The sequence below is a fragment of the Notothenia rossii genome (genome assembly GCF_949606895.1).
Source record: "Notothenia rossii genome assembly, chromosome: 5".
NCBI classification, from domain to species: domain Eukaryota; kingdom Metazoa; phylum Chordata; class Actinopteri; order Perciformes; family Nototheniidae; genus Notothenia; species Notothenia rossii.
The window spans coordinates 3221696-3239598 of record NC_136903.1 but is presented as its reverse complement, the minus strand read 5'-3'; the positions used below and the strand labels follow the sequence as shown (position 1 = coordinate 3239598).

Genomic DNA, 17903 nt, shown 5'->3' with positions numbered 1-17903 from the left:
GGAGCTTAAATAATTGGTAGTAAATAGACATGGAAAAAAGTACTTTAAAATGCTAATCAAAGAGGTCAAAGGTCAGCCGCAGCTGGAGATCAGGTTAAGAGTAATTTCCCTCTTGAAGCCTCTTCAATACTTCAGCAGGTTGTCATCGACTTGTTTTTTAACGGTGTTTTGAGCACACGGCGGATCATAATGACAATAAATATTCATACAACAGACCACTTCATTATTGTTTGTCATTAGCTGTGGAAAATGTGCAGAGCGACATTACACTCCATTAGGTGCTGCTGAGCGGCCTGCATGTTAAATACACTGGAACAGGTGACACCTATAAATAGTGTTCTGGAGTGTGTGTGTGTGTGTGTGTGTGTGTGTGTGTGTGTGTGTGTGTGTGTGGTGTGTGTGGGAGGACTTCGGCCATGACATAAACACTGTGCTGCTGCTGCTTCGTCCTTTGACTCCAACACTGACACATTTATCAGGTGAGACTGATTCAGTGCAGTCTTTGTCACGTTACAGGTGTGTTTTGCAAGTTTTCTTCTACAGAATGATGTTAAATTAATAACATTGTGTACTTACTGTGGTTTGTTGAGTAACACTTATTATATCTGATTAGGTCAGGGGTCAAAATCGTCTGAAAATAGAGCCGGTATCAAATACATTAAGAGTCCTATATAAAGAAATCATTTAAATGTGATTTTGGAGTCTGAATGAATGAACACAACTCACTGAGACATGAGAGCTGTGGCCGTGATCCAAACTAAAAGCTAGTGCCGTCAGATCAGCATTCAAAACAGCAATATTATATATAAGATTAAACACATTTTGTGGAATCACAATATTTTCAATCAAATGCCTCGATGTTGATGTTGTAGAGTCGACTTTTGGTGCTTCATAAAATATTTACACAATGGCATTTTTGATAAACAACAATCAGTACAAATATGAATGGGAAAATGACTTTACTTTAATGGAGCTTTCAAGACAAGGGAAATACAACACTTATGCCATATTACAACATTATGAATCCCACATATAAGACGATATCTGGTCTTATGTCTGTAGGCAAAGCAAGTGTTTATAAAGCACATTTGAACACAAGGTAATCCATGTGATAGTTAGTTTGGTAAACAAAGTATTTCATCACTTTTATACCTACTGGAGATGATCAGATGTTCACATGTGGTCCAAATATCTTCCGTATACTACCCACAACATTTGTAGTTTATCCATTGGCAGGAATCAGTGTATCTGCTTGTACTGTTCAAAATCGTGTGTGTGTGTGTGTGTGTGTGTGTGTGTGTGTGTGTGTGTGTGTGTGTGTGTGTGTGTGTGTGTGTGTGTGTGTGTGTGTGTGTGTGTGTGTGTGTGGTCAGTAGGATGGATGCAGCTGAGGACCTTGATGAAGGCGATCTTATGCACTACGATGTTCAGATGAGCATCCAGGAGACGGTTCAGAGACCAGAGAGGTGCAGCAACATGAAACAACTTCACTCGGAAAATCAAATTCAACATGTTTTAATTTGTCTAAATATTTAAAGTCTTTCTGTTTTAACATCTAGAAGTGAGGCTATGAAGCTCGTGGGGGCCATCAAACAAGGTAAAGAGTCAAACCTGGCTGTGGTTAACAATCAAAACTTGTTTTAAAATAACATCAATAAATGTTTTGTCAGTATAAGAGATGATGACGTCTTGAGTCCTTGGTCAAAAAGACTGGATGTTAGTTGACCCAGAAAATATACAAATACAATTTTTTTTTTGAAAATTATGCTTTCTCAGAATCTGTAAAGCGTAAAAACCAAAACACCAAGGGAGGAATATCTTTTGACAAAGAATCAGAAACAGATTTATTACAACGTTTGTTTTCCATGAAAGGAATTAGTATAATTGAGCTAGTTCTTCCTTGGGTCATTGCATTGCAAAGTTAACAAAAGTAAAAAACTAAAATGCGGATCCTGTTCAACATTTAACGGGTTCCTCGGCCAATGCTGAACAATTCCACAAAGTTTCATGAGAATTGGCCAAGTAGTTTTCCACAAACAATAACCACTGGTCAGAGATGGCAAAAGTACACACATCCTTTACTCAAGTAGAAGTACAGATACTCGTGTTTAAAAATACTCTGGTAAAAGTAGAAGTACTGACTAAACTTTTTTACTCAAGTAGAAGTACAGATACTCGTGTTTAAAAATACTCTGGTGAAAGTAGAAGTACTGACTAAACTTTTTTACTCAAGTCAAAGTAAAGAACTTTGAAATGTATTTCAGTAAAAAGTACCCATAACTAGCAGCTGTTTTAAAGAGTACCTGACCTCCCTTTATATTAATAGAACAATAATGTCATTGTTAGCTAATGAATGTTTCCATGGTGAACAACGTTTTCATTGGTCCCTCTTCTTTAGAGAAGACCAGGAAATGATGGATACACGGATCGTGTTCAAATCAATAGGCACGCAATGATTCTAAATAATAATGATCACGCCACCAAACACACATTCAGACAAAAGGAACCAGCCTGTTTGGAAAATGAGAGAAGTAGAAATTACAGGTATTTGTGTTCAACATGTAAGAAGTAGAAAGTACAGGTATTAGGGTTCAACATGTAAGAAGTAGAAAGTACAGGTATTTGTGTTCAACATGTAAGAAGTAGAAAGTACAGGTATTTGTGTTCAACATGTAAGAAGTAGAAAGTACAGGTATTTGTGTTCAACATGTAAGAAGTAGAAAGTACAGGTATTTGTGTTCAACATGTAAGAAGTAGAAAGTACAGGTATTTGAGTTCAACATGTAAGAAGTAGAAAGTACAGGTATTTGAGTTCAACATGTAAGAAGTAGAAAGTACAGGTATTTGAGTTCAACATGTAAGAAGTAGAAAGTACAGGTATTTGAGTTCAACATGTAAGAAGTAGAAAGTACAGGTATTTGTGTTCAACATGTGAGAAGTAGAAAGTACAGGTATTTGTGTTCAACATGTGAGAAGTAGAAAGTACAGGTATTAGTGTTCAACATGTGAGAAGTAGAAAGTACAGGTATTTGAGTTCAACATGTAAGAAGTAGAAAGTACAGGTATTTGTGTTCAACATGTGAGAAGTAGAAAGTACAGGTATTTGAGTTCAACATGTAAGAAGTAGAAAGTACAGGTATTTGTGTTCAACATGTGAGAAGTAGAAAGTACAGGTATTTGAGTTCAACATGTAAGAAGTAGAAAGTACAGGTATTTGTGTTCAACATGTAAGAAGTAGAAAGTACAGGTATTTGTGTTCAACATGTGAGAAGTAGAAAGTACAGGTATTTGAGTTCAACATGTAAGAAGTAGAAAGTACAGGTATTTGAGTTCAACATGTAAGAAGTAGAAAGTACAGGTATTTGTGTTCAACATGTGAGAAGTAGAAAGTACAGGTATTTGAGTTCAACATGTAAGAAGTAGAAAGTACAGGTATTTGTGTTCAACATGTGAGAAGTAGAAAGTACAGGTATTTGTGTTCAACATGTGAGAAGTAGAAAGTACAGGTATTTGAGTTCAACATGTAAGAAGTAGAAAGTACAGGTATTTGAGTTCAACATGTAAGAAGTAGAAAGTACAGGTATTTGGGTTCAACATGTGAGAAGTAGAAAGTACAGGTATTTGTGTTCAACATGTGAGAAGTAGAAAGTACAGGTATTTGAGATCAACATGTAAGAAGTAGAAAGTACAGGTATTTGAGTTCAACATGTAAGAAGTAGAAAGTACAGGTATTTGGGTTCAACATGTGAGAAGTAGAAAGTACAGGTATTTGTGTTCAACATGTAAGAAGTAGAAAGTTCAGGTATTAGTGTTCAACATGTGAGAAGTAGAAAGTACAGGTATTTGAGTTCAACATGTAAGAAGTAGAAAGTACAGGTATTTGAGTTCAACATGTAAGAAGTAGAAAGTACAGGTATTTGTGTTCAACATGTAAGAAGTAGAAAGTACAGGTATTTGTGTTCAACATGTAAGAAGTAGAAAGTACAGGTATTTGAGTTCAACATGTAAGAAGTAGAAAGTACAGGTATTTGAGTTCAACATGTAAGAAGTAGAAAGTACAGGTATTTGGGTTCAACATGTAAGAAGTAGAAAGTACAGGTATTTGTGTTCAACATGTAAGAAGTAGAAAGTACAGGTATTTGAGTTCAACATGTGAGAAGTAGAAAGTACAGGTATTTGGGTTCAACATGTAAGAAGTAGAAAGTACAGGTATTTGTGTTCAACATGTAAGAAGTAGAAAGTACAGGTATTTGTGTTCAACATGTAAGAAGTAGAAAGTACAGGTATTTGTGTTCAACATGTAAGAAGTAGAAAGTACAGGTATTTGTGTTCAACATGTAAGAAGTAGAAAGTACAGGTATTTGTGTTCAACATGTGAGAAGTAGAAAGTACAGGTATTTGTGTTCAACATGTGAGAAGTAGAAAGTACAGGTATTTGAGTTCAACATGTGAGAAGTAGAAAGTACAGGTATTTGAGTTCAACATGTAAGAAGTAGAAAGTACAGGTATTTGTGTTCAACATGTAAGAAGTAGAAAGTACAGGTATTTGTGTTCAACATGTAAGAAGTAGAAAGTACAGGTATTTGTGTTCAACATGTGAGAAGTAGAAAGTACAGGTATTTGTGTTCAACATGTGAGAAGTAGAAAGTACAGGTATTTGTGTTCAACATGTGAGAAGTAGAAAGTACAGGTATTTGAGTTCAACATGTAAGAAGTAGAAAGTACAGGTATTTGTGTTCAACATGTAAGAAGTAGAAAGTACAGGTATTTGTGTTCAACATGTAAGAAGTAGAAAGTACAGGTATTTGTGTTCAACATGTGAGAAGTAGAAAGTACAGGTATTTGTGTTCAACATGTGAGAAGTAGAAAGTACAGGTATTAGTGTTCAACATGTGAGAAGTAGAAAGTACAGGTATTTGAGTTCAACATGTAAGAAGTAGAAAGTACAGGTATTTGTGTTCAACATGTGAGAAGTAGAAAGTACAGGTATTTGTGTTCAACATGTGAGAAGTAGAAAGTACAGGTATTTGAGTTCAACATGTAAGAAGTAGAAAGTACAGGTATTTGAGTTCAACATGTAAGAAGTAGAAAGTACAGGTATTTGTGTTCAACATGTGAGAAGTAGAAAGTACAGGTATTTGTGTTCAACATGTGAGAAGTAGAAAGTACAGGTATTTGAGTTCAACATGTAAGAAGTAGAAAGTACAGGTATTTGTGTTCAACATGTGAGAAGTAGAAAGTACAGGTATTTGTGTTCAACATGTGAGAAGTAGAAAGTACAGGTATTTGTGTTCAACATGTAAGAAGTAGAAAGTACAGGTATTTGAGTTCAACATGTGAGAAGTAGAAAGTACAGGTATTTGAGTTCAACATGTGAGAAGTAGAAAGTACAGGTATTTGTGTTCAACATGTGAGAAGTAGAAAGTACAGGTATTTGAGTTCAACATGTAAGAAGTAGAAAGTTCAGGTATTAGTGTTCAACATGTGAGAAGTAGAAAGTACAGGTATTTGAGTTCAACATGTAAGAAGTAGAAAGTACAGGTATTTGTGTTCAACATGTGAGAAGTAGAAAGTACAGGTATTTGTGTTCAACATGTGAGAAGTAGAAAGTACAGGTATTTGAGTTCAACATGTGAGAAGTAGAAAGTACAGGTATTTGAGTTCAACATGTAAGAAGTAGAAAGTACAGGTATTTGTGTTCAACATGTGAGAAGTAGAAAGTACAGGTATTTGTGTTCAACATGTGAGAAGTAGAAAGTACAGGTATTTGTGTTCAACATGTAAGAAGTAGAAAGTACAGGTATTTGAGTTCAACATGTAAGAAGTAGAAAGTACAGGTATTTGAGTTCAACATGTAAGAAGTAGAAAGTACAGGTATTTGAGTTCAACATGTAAGAAGTAGAAAGTTCAGGTATTAGTGTTCAACATGTGAGAAGTAGAAAGTACAGGTATTTGAGTTCAACATGTAAGAAGTAGAAAGTACAGGTATTTGTGTTCAACATGTGAGAAGTAGAAAGTACAGGTATTTGTGTTCAACATGTGAGAAGTAGAAAGTACAGGTATTTGAGTTCAACATGTGAGAAGTAGAAAGTACAGGTATTTGAGTTCAACATGTAAGAAGTAGAAAGTACAGGTATTTGTGTTCAACATGTGAGAAGTAGAAAGTACAGGTATTTGTGTTCAACATGTGAGAAGTAGAAAGTACAGGTATTTGTGTTCAACATGTAAGAAGTAGAAAGTACAGGTATTTGAGTTCAACATGTAAGAAGTAGAAAGTACAGGTATTTGTGTTCAACATGTAAGAAGTAGAAAGTACAGGTATTTGAGTTCAACATGTGAGAAGTAGAAAGTACAGGTATTTGAGTTCAACATGTAAGAAGTAGAAAGTACAGGTATTTGTGTTCAACATGTAAGAAGTAGAAAGTACAGGTATTTGAGTTCAACATGTGAGAAGTAGAAAGTACAGGTATTTGTGTTCAACATGTAAGAAGTAGAAAGTACAGGTATTAGTGTTCAACATGTGAGAAGTAGAAAGTACAGGTATTTGTGTTCAACATGTGAGAAGTAGAAAGTACAGGTATTTGTGTTCAACATGTAAGAAGTAGAAAGTACAGGTATTAGTGTTCAACATGTGAGAAGTAGAAAGTACAGGTATTTGTGTTCAACATGTAAGAAGTAGAAAGTACAGGTATTTGTGTTCAACATGTAAGAAGTAGAAAGTACAGGTATTAGTGTTCAACATGTGAGAAGTAGAAAGTACAGGTATTTGTGTTCAACATGTGAGAAGTAGAAAGTACAGGTATTTGTGTTCAACATGTGAGAAGTAGAAAGTACAGGTATTTGTGTTCAACATGTGAGAAGTAGAAAGTACAGGTATTAGTGTTCAACATGTGAGAAGTAGAAAGTACAGGTATTTGAGTTCAACATGTAAGAAGTAGAAAGTACAGGTATTTGTGTTCAACATGTGAGAAGTAGAAAGTACAGGTATTTGTGTTCAACATGTGAGAAGTAGAAAGTACAGGTATTTGAGTTCAACATGTAAGAAGTAGAAAGTACAGGTATTTGAGTTCAACATGTAAGAAGTAGAAAGTACAGGTATTTGTGTTCAACATGTAAGAAGTAGAAAGTACAGGTATTTGAGTTCAACATGTAAGAAGTAGAAAGTACAGGTATTTGTGTTCAACATGTGAGAAGTAGAAAGTACAGGTATTTGTGTTCAACATGTGAGAAGTAGAAAGTACAGGTATTTGAGTTCAACATGTGAGAAGTAGAAAGTACAGGTATTTGAGTTCAACATGTAAGAAGTAGAAAGTACAGGTATTTGGGTTCAACATGTAAGAAGTAGAAAGTTCAGGTATTAGTGTTCAACATGTGAGAAGTAGAAAGTACAGGTATTTGAGTTCAACATGTAAGAAGTAGAAAGTTCAGGTATTAGTGTTCAACATGTGAGAAGTAGAAAGTACAGGTATTTGTGTTCAACATGTAAGAAGTAGAAAGTTCAGGTATTAGTGTTCAACATGTGAGAAGTAGAAAGTACAGGTATTTGAGTTCAACATGTAAGAAGTAGAAAGTACAGGTATTTGTGTTCAACATGTGAGAAGTAGAAAGTACAGGTATTTGTGTTCAACATGTGAGAAGTAGAAAGTACAGGTATTTGAGTTCAACATGTGAGAAGTAGAAAGTACAGGTATTTGAGTTCAACATGTAAGAAGTAGAAAGTACAGGTATTTGTGTTCAACATGTGAGAAGTAGAAAGTACAGGTATTTGTGTTCAACATGTGAGAAGTAGAAAGTACAGGTATTTGTGTTCAACATGTAAGAAGTAGAAAGTACAGGTATTTGAGTTCAACATGTAAGAAGTAGAAAGTACAGGTATTTGAGTTCAACATGTAAGAAGTAGAAAGTACAGGTATTTGAGTTCAACATGTAAGAAGTAGAAAGTTCAGGTATTAGTGTTCAACATGTAAGAAGTAGAAAGTACAGGTATTTGTGTTCAACATGTAAGAAGTAGAAAGTACAGGTATTTGAGTTCAACATGTAAGAAGTAGAAAGTACAGGTATTTGTGTTCAACATGTAAGAAGTAGAAAGTACAGGTATTTGAGTTCAACATGTGAGAAGTAGAAAGTACAGGTATTTGAGTTCAACATGTAAGAAGTAGAAAGTACAGGTATTTGTGTTCAACATGTGAGAAGTAGAAAGTACAGGTATTTGTGTTCAACATGTAAGAAGTAGAAAGTACAGGTATTAGTGTTCAACATGTGAGAAGTAGAAAGTACAGGTATTTGTGTTCAACATGTAAGAAGTAGAAAGTACAGGTATTTGAGTTCAACATGTAAGAAGTAGAAAGTACAGGTATTTGTGTTCAACATGTGAGAAGTAGAAAGTACAGGTATTTGTGTTCAACATGTGAGAAGTAGAAAGTACAGGTATTTGTGTTCAACATGTGAGAAGTAGAAAGTACAGGTATTTGTGTTCAACATGTAAGAAGTCAAAGTAAAAAGTCGTCAGAAAAATAAGTAGTGGAGTAAAGTACTGATACCAGAAACATGTACTTAAGTACAGTAACAAAGTATTTGTACTCTACTCCTTCCCACCTCTGCTGTGCGATAGAGATACAGTAAAGTAACATATTAATATATTCTCTGAAATGTCTCTGCAGGTGACATGTTGGCTCTGCGGCAGTTCTGTGATTTCCCAGCATCCTTCAGTCAGGCGGATGAGCGCGGCTGGTTTCCTCTGCACTGGGCGGTGGTGCAACCTCTGGTTCTGGTCCTGGAGACGGTGCTGTACGGTGGGTAAGAGGTCCACACTTTTACCACAATTTATTTCACAGTTTAGAGAATGGATGAGAAAAAAACAAACGGATGGTGATGTATTTCTGAATTATTATTATTAAATACATTAAATGTTAAATCCAAACAAGAAATCATCAGTATACTGTACGTGTCAAATATCTATTTCTTTTTATACTATTTAATAAATTAACTTTAATATTTATACTTTTGCATTCATTTTGTTCCATTATCAGATTGTCCGCCTCAATGTTCAACTTCTACATGAGGCTTTAAAATAAGGTTTCACATTGATTAACTGTGACAAACTTTTTAACCATTTTGATGAGAGAAACTGAGAAAGATATTCACATTATGACAGAAACAATTATTTGATATTAAAAATACCGCTGAGAGTCCGGTTTGAAAAAACGTATATGGTCAAGTTTAGTGACCTTTTTGCAGGGAAACAGGCATCAAGGACAAGTCTCCAGAAAAAGAAAAGCAGACGGATAAATGATGAAAGGTCATATAAGGTTCAAATCTGAGCTACACGGTCAATGTCTGTCTCAAAGTTTAGCTGAACTTCGAGAACTGACATGGTGGAGTTGAAGAGCAGGTTTTTTAATGACTAAATAAAGTGTTATAATTACCAACTTTTTCTCGTGCTCTTCAGCGTCTTTCCGTCTGACTCTGGAGGAAAAGACTTCGGAAGGCGAGACCTTCCTGACTTTAGCGGTTGGAGATGGTTTGTTGGAAAACGTGAAGCTGTTGTTGGAGAACGGCGCTTCTCCTCACACGACCAACAGCAAGAACGAAACCCCGCTGCTTTTAGGTCAGAACACTGCTTCCCGTTTAGTAGAGTCTACGTATTGAGCTATGTTTCAAACTGATCATCAGCAGAGGTGGCAAAAGTACACACATCCTTTACTCAAGTAGAAGTACATATACTCGTGTTTAAAAATACTCTGGTGAAAGTAGAAGTACTGACTAAACTTCTTTACTCAAGTCAAAGTAAAGAGGCTTTGAAATGTACTTCAGTAAAAAGTACCCATAACTAGCAGCTGTTTTAAAGAGTACCTGACCTCCCTTTATATTAATAGAACAATAATGTCATTGTTAGCTAATGAATGTTTCCATGGTGACCAACGGCAACATGACAACGTTTCCATTGGTCCCTCTTCTTTAGAGAAGACCAGGAAATGATGGATACACGGATCGTGTTCAAATCAATAGGCACGCAATGACTCTAAATAATAATGATCACGCCACCAAACACACATTCAGACTAAAGGAACCAGCCTGTTTGGGAAATGAGAGAAGTAGAAAGTACAGGTATTTGTGTTCAACATGTGAGAAGTAGAAAGTACAGATATTTGTGTTCAACATGTAAGAAGTAGAAAGTACAGATATTTGAGTTCAAAATGTAAGAAGTCAAAGTAAAAAGTCCTCAGAAAAATAAGTAGTGGAGTAAAGTACTGATACCAGAAAAATGTACTTAAGTACAGTAACGAAGTATTTGTACTCCACTACTTCTCACCTCTGACCATCAGTTCCTCCTCCGTGCAGCAGTGAGAGCCGGATCCTATCAGATGGTTTCCAGTCTGATGGCAGCAGGAGCTCAGGTGGAGCAGGTGTGTCTGAAGAAGTGGACGGCCATGCACGAGGCCTCCAGAGCCGGCTGTGTTCCTGTCATGGAGCTCCTGCTGCAGAGGGGGGGAAAGGTTTCAGAGACGGACCAGTACGGAGTCACTCCTCTGGGCATCGCTGCGGAGTACAGCCACTCTGGAGTCTTGGAGCTCCTCATCAAACACGGTGAACACATAATGCTGTACTGATTCGACACCATCTTTGTGTGTGAAACTCCTTATGGAAACATCAAGTCAAGCTATTTGTTTTAGTGTCTAATCAATGACGACTAAAGGCGGAGGCCAGACTGATTCATTTAACAAACGCAGGACTTTTACCCAGAAAACCCAGTGTACCCAGTTTTTGATAAAAAGTTAACATTGACTTGTTCTAATTTTAATTAACCTACGTAACTAACTTCACATGCAACACATACAGTATATACATAGATACTTTATTGATTCTCTCTCTCTCTCTCTCTCTCTCTCTCTCTATCTCTCTCTCTCTCTTACTTCTTAACATGCTTAGCATACACAGCAAAAACCACAGTGTACATTGTATTCTATAAGAGTACATTTAACACCAGTCTCGGAGTGTATATAGGTCCAAGAGTTTGGTGTTCTCTGAACACTGTCAAAAGTGTAAAATATAAACTCCAAATAAAGAGTTAGATTTGAACACTTTGGGAGTCAAAATATACTATACTTAATCAAGATATGTAACTTAAGGTGCGTAACAAGGTACTTATTTGAACCCCATAACACGATTGTTTTACTTTCTTTACTGTTTTAAAAATAACGTAAACTGCGACAGTAATCAAGAGTAAATATGTCGCTCGAGACGTCATTGAGGTTTTGTTGATGCGAACGTAGCTTCTGGGAGAAAAGGTTGGCAGGTGCCTTGTTGAATGATTGTGTTGTGATGGTTGTTTGAACTCTGTTTCTGTTTCCACATTTAAAAAGGTGCTGATGTGAACGCCCAGGCACCAAATGGCGACAGTGTTCTGTACGACGCTGCAGGTTCTGGAGACCCGGACTGTCTCAACATCCTGCTGCAGAACGGAGCCAATCCCAACGTCCACAACCTGAGCTCCCAGCTGCCCGTGCACCACGCTGCGTACGAGGGACACCACCTGTGAGTGCGTTGAGGAAGTTGATTGTTCTTTAAGTTCAACTAGCAGAATCTAAAATAGTTGGTATCGTAAATTGACGGACAGGAAAACGAATTTTTGCCTCAAAAAACGAACTGCTCAGCCTTCATGTAGAATATTTCCTGATTCATAAGTTCTTTAAGAACTTTCTACTCTCTTTCTCCATCAGAGCTTTAAGGATTTTGATCCCGATCACCACCAGACGGGCCCTGCGTGTCTCCGGCCACAGCCCCGTCCACTCTGCTGCGGACGGAGGAAACACCCGCTGCCTGGAGATGCTGCTGCAGAAAGGCTTCGACGTCAACGCTCAGCTAGCCCCTCACATCTCCGACAACTATGGAGACATGAGGAAAAGCCCGCTGTACTTCGCCGTCTCCAACGGGGACGCCACCTGTACTGAGATTCTGCTCAAATCGGGGGCCAATCCCAACCTGGACCCTCTGTGCTGCCTCCTGGTGGCGGTCAGGTCGGGGCGCTCCGACATCGTGGAGCTGCTGCTGGCGGCTAAAGCGGACGTGAACTGTTACTTCACGGTGCTGAACGACACGGTGTTTGCCACGGCGCTGCAGTACTGCCTGAAGGACGAGGTGATGATGAGGCTGCTGCTCAACAACGGATATAATGCAGAGAAGTGTTTCTGCTGCCACCATGAGGACGACTGGGACGAGCTGAGCGAGGAGGAGAAAGTCCCTGTGAGTTGATCTGCACCTTGGAAGTAACATCTTAGACAACGTTTTACCTATCAATACATGTGTGAAAAATCCTTAAGCATTAAGCCGAATAATTTGTGGCTATATGTCCGATTGCTAGCTCCTAATATGTGCAAAAAAAAGGCGTCATACACTTAAAGTCGTGTATCAATCAATGTTTGGGGTATATTGCTCAAATAAGTCAGAAATATGTAATTTCAGTAACGTTTTCCCATGTGTAATTAGCATTAATATCTTCGTGTTCTAGTTTTGTGATTTCGTCAGCGTCTCCTGGCTAGACAACCTGGTGGGCCGAGTCGTGTCGATCCTCCTCGAATACGTCGGTCAGGTTTCCCTCTGCAGCAAACTGACAAAAACCCTGGAGGAACACAAGGAGTGGCCTCACATCCACTGGACATTATGTGAGTTACGCTGTGGTAAAAACAATTAAAGATGATTAGACAATTAGACGATTCCTGTCACTTCGAACACATGAACGTACCTGTTCTTCCTGCTGTATTAGCAGAGATGGCAAAAGTACACACATCCTTTACTCGAGTAGAGGTACAGATACTCGTGTTTAAAAATACTCTGGTAAAAGTAGAAGTACTGACTACACTTCTTTACTCAAGTGAAATTAAAGAGGCTTTGAAATGTACTTCAGTAAAAAGTACCCATAACTAGCAGCTGTTTTAAAGAGTACCTGACCTCCCTTTATATTAATAGAACAATAATGTCATTGTTAGCTAATGAATGTTTCCATGCTGAACAACGGCAACATGACAACGTTTTCATTGGTCCCTCTTCTTTAGAGAAGACCAGGAAATGATGGATACACGGATCGTGTTCAAATCAATAGGCACGCAATGACTCTAAATAATAATGATCACGCCACCAAACACACATTCAGACTAAAGGAACCAGCCTGTTTGGAAAATGAGAGAAGTAGAAAGTACAGGTATTTGTGTTCAACATGTAAGAAGTAGAAAGTACAGGTATTTGAGTTCAACATGTAAGAAGTAGAAAGTAGAGGTATTTGTGTTCAACATGTAAGAAGTAGAAAGTCCAGGTATTTGTGTTCAACATGTAAGAAGTAGAAAGTCCAGGTATTTGTGTTCAACATGTAAGAAGTAGAAAGTACAGGTATTTGAGTTCAACATGTAAGAAGTAGAAAGTAGAGGTATTTGTGTTCAACATGTAAGAAGTAGAAAGTAGAGGTATTTGTGTTCAACATGTAAGAAGTAGAAAGTACAGGTATTTGGGTTCAACATGTAAGAAGTAGAAAGTAAAGGTATTTGGATTCAACATGTAAGAAGTAGAAAGTACAGGTTTTTGTGTTCAACATGTAAGAAGTAGAAAGTCCAGGTATTTGTGTTCAACATGTAAGAAGTAGAAAGTAAAGGTATTTGGATTCAACATGTGAGAAGTAGAAAGTTCAGGTATTTGAATTCAACATGTAAGAAGTAGAAAGTACAGGTATTTGTGTTCAACATGTGAGAAGTAGAAAGTACAGGTATTTGTGTTCAACATGTAAGAAGTAGAAAGTACAGGTATTTGTGTTCAACATGGAAGAAGTAGAAAGTACAGGTATTTGTGTTCAACATGGAAGAAGTAGAAAGTTCAGGTATTTGTGTTCAACATGTGAGAAGTAGAAAGTACAGGTATTTGTGTTCAACATGTGAGAAGTAGAAAGTACAGGTATTTGTGTTCAACATGTAAGAAGTAGAAAGTACAGGTATTTGAGTTCAACATGTAAGAAGTAGAAAGTACAGGTATTTGTGTTCAACATGTAAGAAGTAGAAAGTACAGGTATTTGTGTTCAAAGTGTAAGAAGTAGAAAGTTCAGGTATTTGAGTTCAACATGTAAGAAGTAGAAAGTACAGGTATTTGTGTTCAACATGTAAGAAGTAGAAAGTACAGGTATTTGAGTTCAACATGTAAGAAGTAGAAAGTACAGGTATTTGTGTTCAAAATGTAAGAAGTCAAAGTAAAAAGTCGTCAGAAAAATAAGTAGTGGAGTAAAGTACTGATACCAGAAACATGTACTTAAGTACAGTAACAAAGTATTTGTACTCCACTACTTCCTCACGTTTCCTGTCACTTTGGTCCAAATGTTGTGTTCTCTGTGACTTCCAGGTAACCCTCGCTCTCTGTCTCACCTGAGCAGAGTGGTGATCAGGAAACACCTGAGCTTCAGCAGCATGGCGTCCGCCCCGCTGCCCAACCGGCTGAAGGACTACCTGCTGTTCAAAGAGAGCCACCTGGACGCCAAAATCATCTGCAGGGAGGACTGTGCGGACGAGGAAATCCTTCACATTCAATGAGCCATAAATGTGGTTTACTGTATGTAGCAGGGCGTCAATGTTTCACAATTATCTAAAATTGACACGCAATAATTTCCCTAAGTCAATTTAGGAGTAAATATGTGTTTTTGCAGTGTTAGAGTTACCTTTACAGGCCCATATCTGTACTGTATGGCTGCCCCTTATCACATTGTTTCAAAGGGGCATTAGCTAAGATTTTTCTGGTCCAGGCTGCATAAAGTAAACATGAAATGTCTGCGGTCAATCACTTTGTGAGATGACTCAGATTTCTCTGATTTCAGGTCCCTGCTACTGAGAATGTTCCTTCCTGAGAAGTGGGTTTTTCTACGGTCGCATTTTAACAAGTTGTAAATACATTTGTACTGTCTGTTATTAAACTTTATGTTAATGTAATACATTGCCTGGGAACGTCTCTTGATTAAATTATAATTCATGCTCTGGGTTCAATGCATGTTGGTTAGGCAATCCATCAAATGATTGCTGAGAGATTTCAGTCTAGATTGACCTTTAAATGGCCAGCAGGGGGCGACTCAACTAGTTTGATTTTTATAAAAGTTTATGAAACAATGACTCATCATATTACCTCAGTTTTCAACATGTTCTTATTGTATTTATGGTCTGATTCTCCAGTTTAACAGCATGATTTTCAGTTTAAAGTGGTCTTGTTTAGAATAAACAATAAAGCAGCGCTCTTTTGCAATGTTTTAAGTGTCTACATTGTGATTGACAGGTCGCTACCACCACCGTACAACTTCAACAGTGATGTCAGTTCATGAAAGGGCCTTTTTTTTGTCATACAGTTGTACTTTGTTCCACCCGTTATTTAATACCGATTCCAAAAGAACAAGCTGGCAAGATTACAACTAACAGCAACGGCTAAATTGCCAACGTCAAGGCTTAAAGACTGTAGTCCACAAACCAGTGGACGAGATAACGGCGACGACATCCACTTCCTATAATAGTCAACAAATGGTTGACTGACATAATGTTTTTTCTTTTGCTGTGAGAAGTTTTACTGTCAGCTGGTGCGGTTTCCAATGCTGACCATTAAGCAGGTTGACTGTAAATGTAACCCTGCGACCTGCAGAAACAACAACAACAACAACAACAACAACAACAACATGGCTTCAAATTTAGCATTTATCAGGTCACACAAGAACCTGAGAACAGAGAGGTCACATTTGTCAAAGGACTTCCAAACTCTAGTCACCAAGGCAAGGCAAGTTTATTTATAGCACCTTTCTCCCCTATACGCTAATCAACGTGCTTTATAACAATGGAAGACATTAAGAGCACTAAGAAACATATTATACAATGGCATTTAAAAACACTAATTTAAAAGCAAATATAATAAAACATGAATAGGGTACAAGAACAAAAAAGTTACAGTGCAGTCTAAGATATGAATAGTTCAATTAAAAGCAGCGACAACATGGCTTCAAATTTAGCATTTATCAGGTCACACAAGAACCTGAGAACAGAGAGGTCACATTTGTCAAAGGACTTCCAAACTCTAGTCACCAAGGCAAGGCAAGTTTATTTATAGCACCTTTCTCCCCTATACGCTAATCAACGTGCTTTATAACAATGGAAGACATTAAGAGCACTAAGAAACATATTATACAATGGCATTTAAAAACACTAATTTAAAAGCAAATATAATAAAACATGAATAGGGTACAAGAACAAAAAAGTTACAGTGCAGTCTAAGATATGAATAGTTCAATTAAAAGCAGCGACAAAAAGAAAAGTCTTCAGCCTGGATTTAAAAGTAGTCTTCGTTGCAGCGGACTTTCAGGTTTCTCTTAGTTTGCTCCAGAGATTTGGAGCATAATAACTGAACGCTGCCTCTCCATGTTTAGTTCTGACTCTGGGGACAGAAAGCTGCCCTCAAGATCTGAGAGATCTGGATGGTTCATAATTTAGCAGGAGGTCAGAAATGTATTTTGGGCCGAAACCATTCAAAGCTTTATAAACCAGCAGCAGTATTTAGAAACACATTCTTTGACACACAGGAAGCCAGTGTAAAGACTTCAGAACAGGAAGTGAAGCAGGAAGTTTGGGGTCATCTCTGAGGAAGCTGTGAACCAGCAGGTGTTGTAATGTGCTAAGCACGCTAACGGTACGTCCACAAGGCAGCATGCGTTGAAGCTTGCCGGTGGGCGTGTCTGGCGTGCGACCAACAACCAATCACATTAATCTTCCGCCCCGGACACACAAGCACACGGTTTGATTGGCTAGAGCAGGGGTCTCAAACTCAAGGCCCGGGGGCCAAATCCGGCCCGCGACTTCATTTTATGTGGCCCCGCTAGAGCTTGCAAAGAATATAATACGTTTATTATACGGTTACATGCCACTTTACAGAAACAGGTTGCCCATAAACTACATGTCCCACAATGCATCTCGTTTTGTGACATGCACACTGAAGAGACTTATTTGCCATGGACTTCTGCTTTCAGACGTAGTTAATTACTAAGTTATTATCCTATCCAATAATAATCCAATTCAGAGGCAATAATGTAATATAATACATTATTTTATATATATTATATTTATATAGTTACAACCGGCCCTTTGAGTGCAACCTTTATGCGAATGTGGCCCACGATGAAATTGCAGCAGGCCAACATGGGGAACTCTGCGCGGTTGGGATTGAATTAAACAAAAGTTATTTTGCTAACTTCTTTGCGTAGATTAATCATTTAAAAAAACGTTATAGGCCCACAAAGCTTTTACTACGGTTCAGAATTAGCTTTCCTTAAAAACAATATGATTGTGAATTCATTAAACACAACGCCATTTGGTGTCAGGGCGTTTACATCAGCACCTTTTTAAATGTATAAACAGAAACAGAATTCAATCAGCCGACAAGGTAACTGCCAACCTTGTCTCCCAAAAGTTACGTTCCCATCCAACAAAACTACTTTCTCAATAACCTCTCGAGAGAACACAACATTTTGTCAGAGTTCTGCGGTTAAACTTGCTGTCAAGGAAGTAATGAAATCATACTGCTTACGCTGACTGAAATGATTCAATTGAAAAGAAAGGCACATAAAGGTTTCACTCTATTCTGCAAATGTCCTCCTGTTCCATGAAGAGAACTTTGCATGAAGTGCTTCAGACTTTCAAGCAGCGTATTGGATTTCTTCAACCACTAATTGGAACCAATTATGAAACTGCTGCTGTGTGTGTGTGTGTGTGTGTGTGTGTGTGTGTGTGTGTGTGTGTGTGTGTGTGGGGGGGGGGGGGTGTGTGTGCATGTGTGTGTGTGTGTGTGTGTGTGTGTGTGTGTGTGTGTGTGTGTGTGTGTGTGTGTGTGTGTGTGTGTGTGTGAGTCAG

The 17903-nt window shown here is 37.8% G+C and overlaps 1 protein-coding gene across 12 annotated transcripts; it reads left to right on the top strand.

Moving 5' to 3' along the window:
- The first annotated feature begins 405 nt into the window (after positions 1-405).
- Positions 406-14961, top strand: asb15a (ankyrin repeat and SOCS box containing 15a). Of its 12 annotated transcripts, none has more exons than XM_079682706.1 (10): positions 406-479; positions 1374-1466; positions 1560-1597; positions 8661-8792; positions 9449-9607; positions 10342-10587; positions 11364-11535; positions 11721-12243; positions 12509-12662; positions 14377-14961. In XM_079682706.1, the coding sequence occupies exons 2-10, from the start codon at positions 1378-1380 to the stop codon at positions 14562-14564; spliced, it is 1701 nt and encodes a 566-aa protein (XP_079538832.1). In that variant the 5' UTR covers positions 406-479; positions 1374-1377; the 3' UTR covers positions 14565-14961. The 12 variants fall into 12 exon arrangements, with proteins under 12 accessions (XP_079538832.1, XP_079538827.1, XP_079538830.1 ...); XM_079682701.1 differs by having other exon boundaries at positions 1539-1597; XM_079682704.1 differs by having other exon boundaries at positions 408-1466; positions 1539-1597; positions 14377-14583; positions 14846-14961.
- The last annotated feature ends 2942 nt before the right edge of the window (positions 14962-17903 follow it).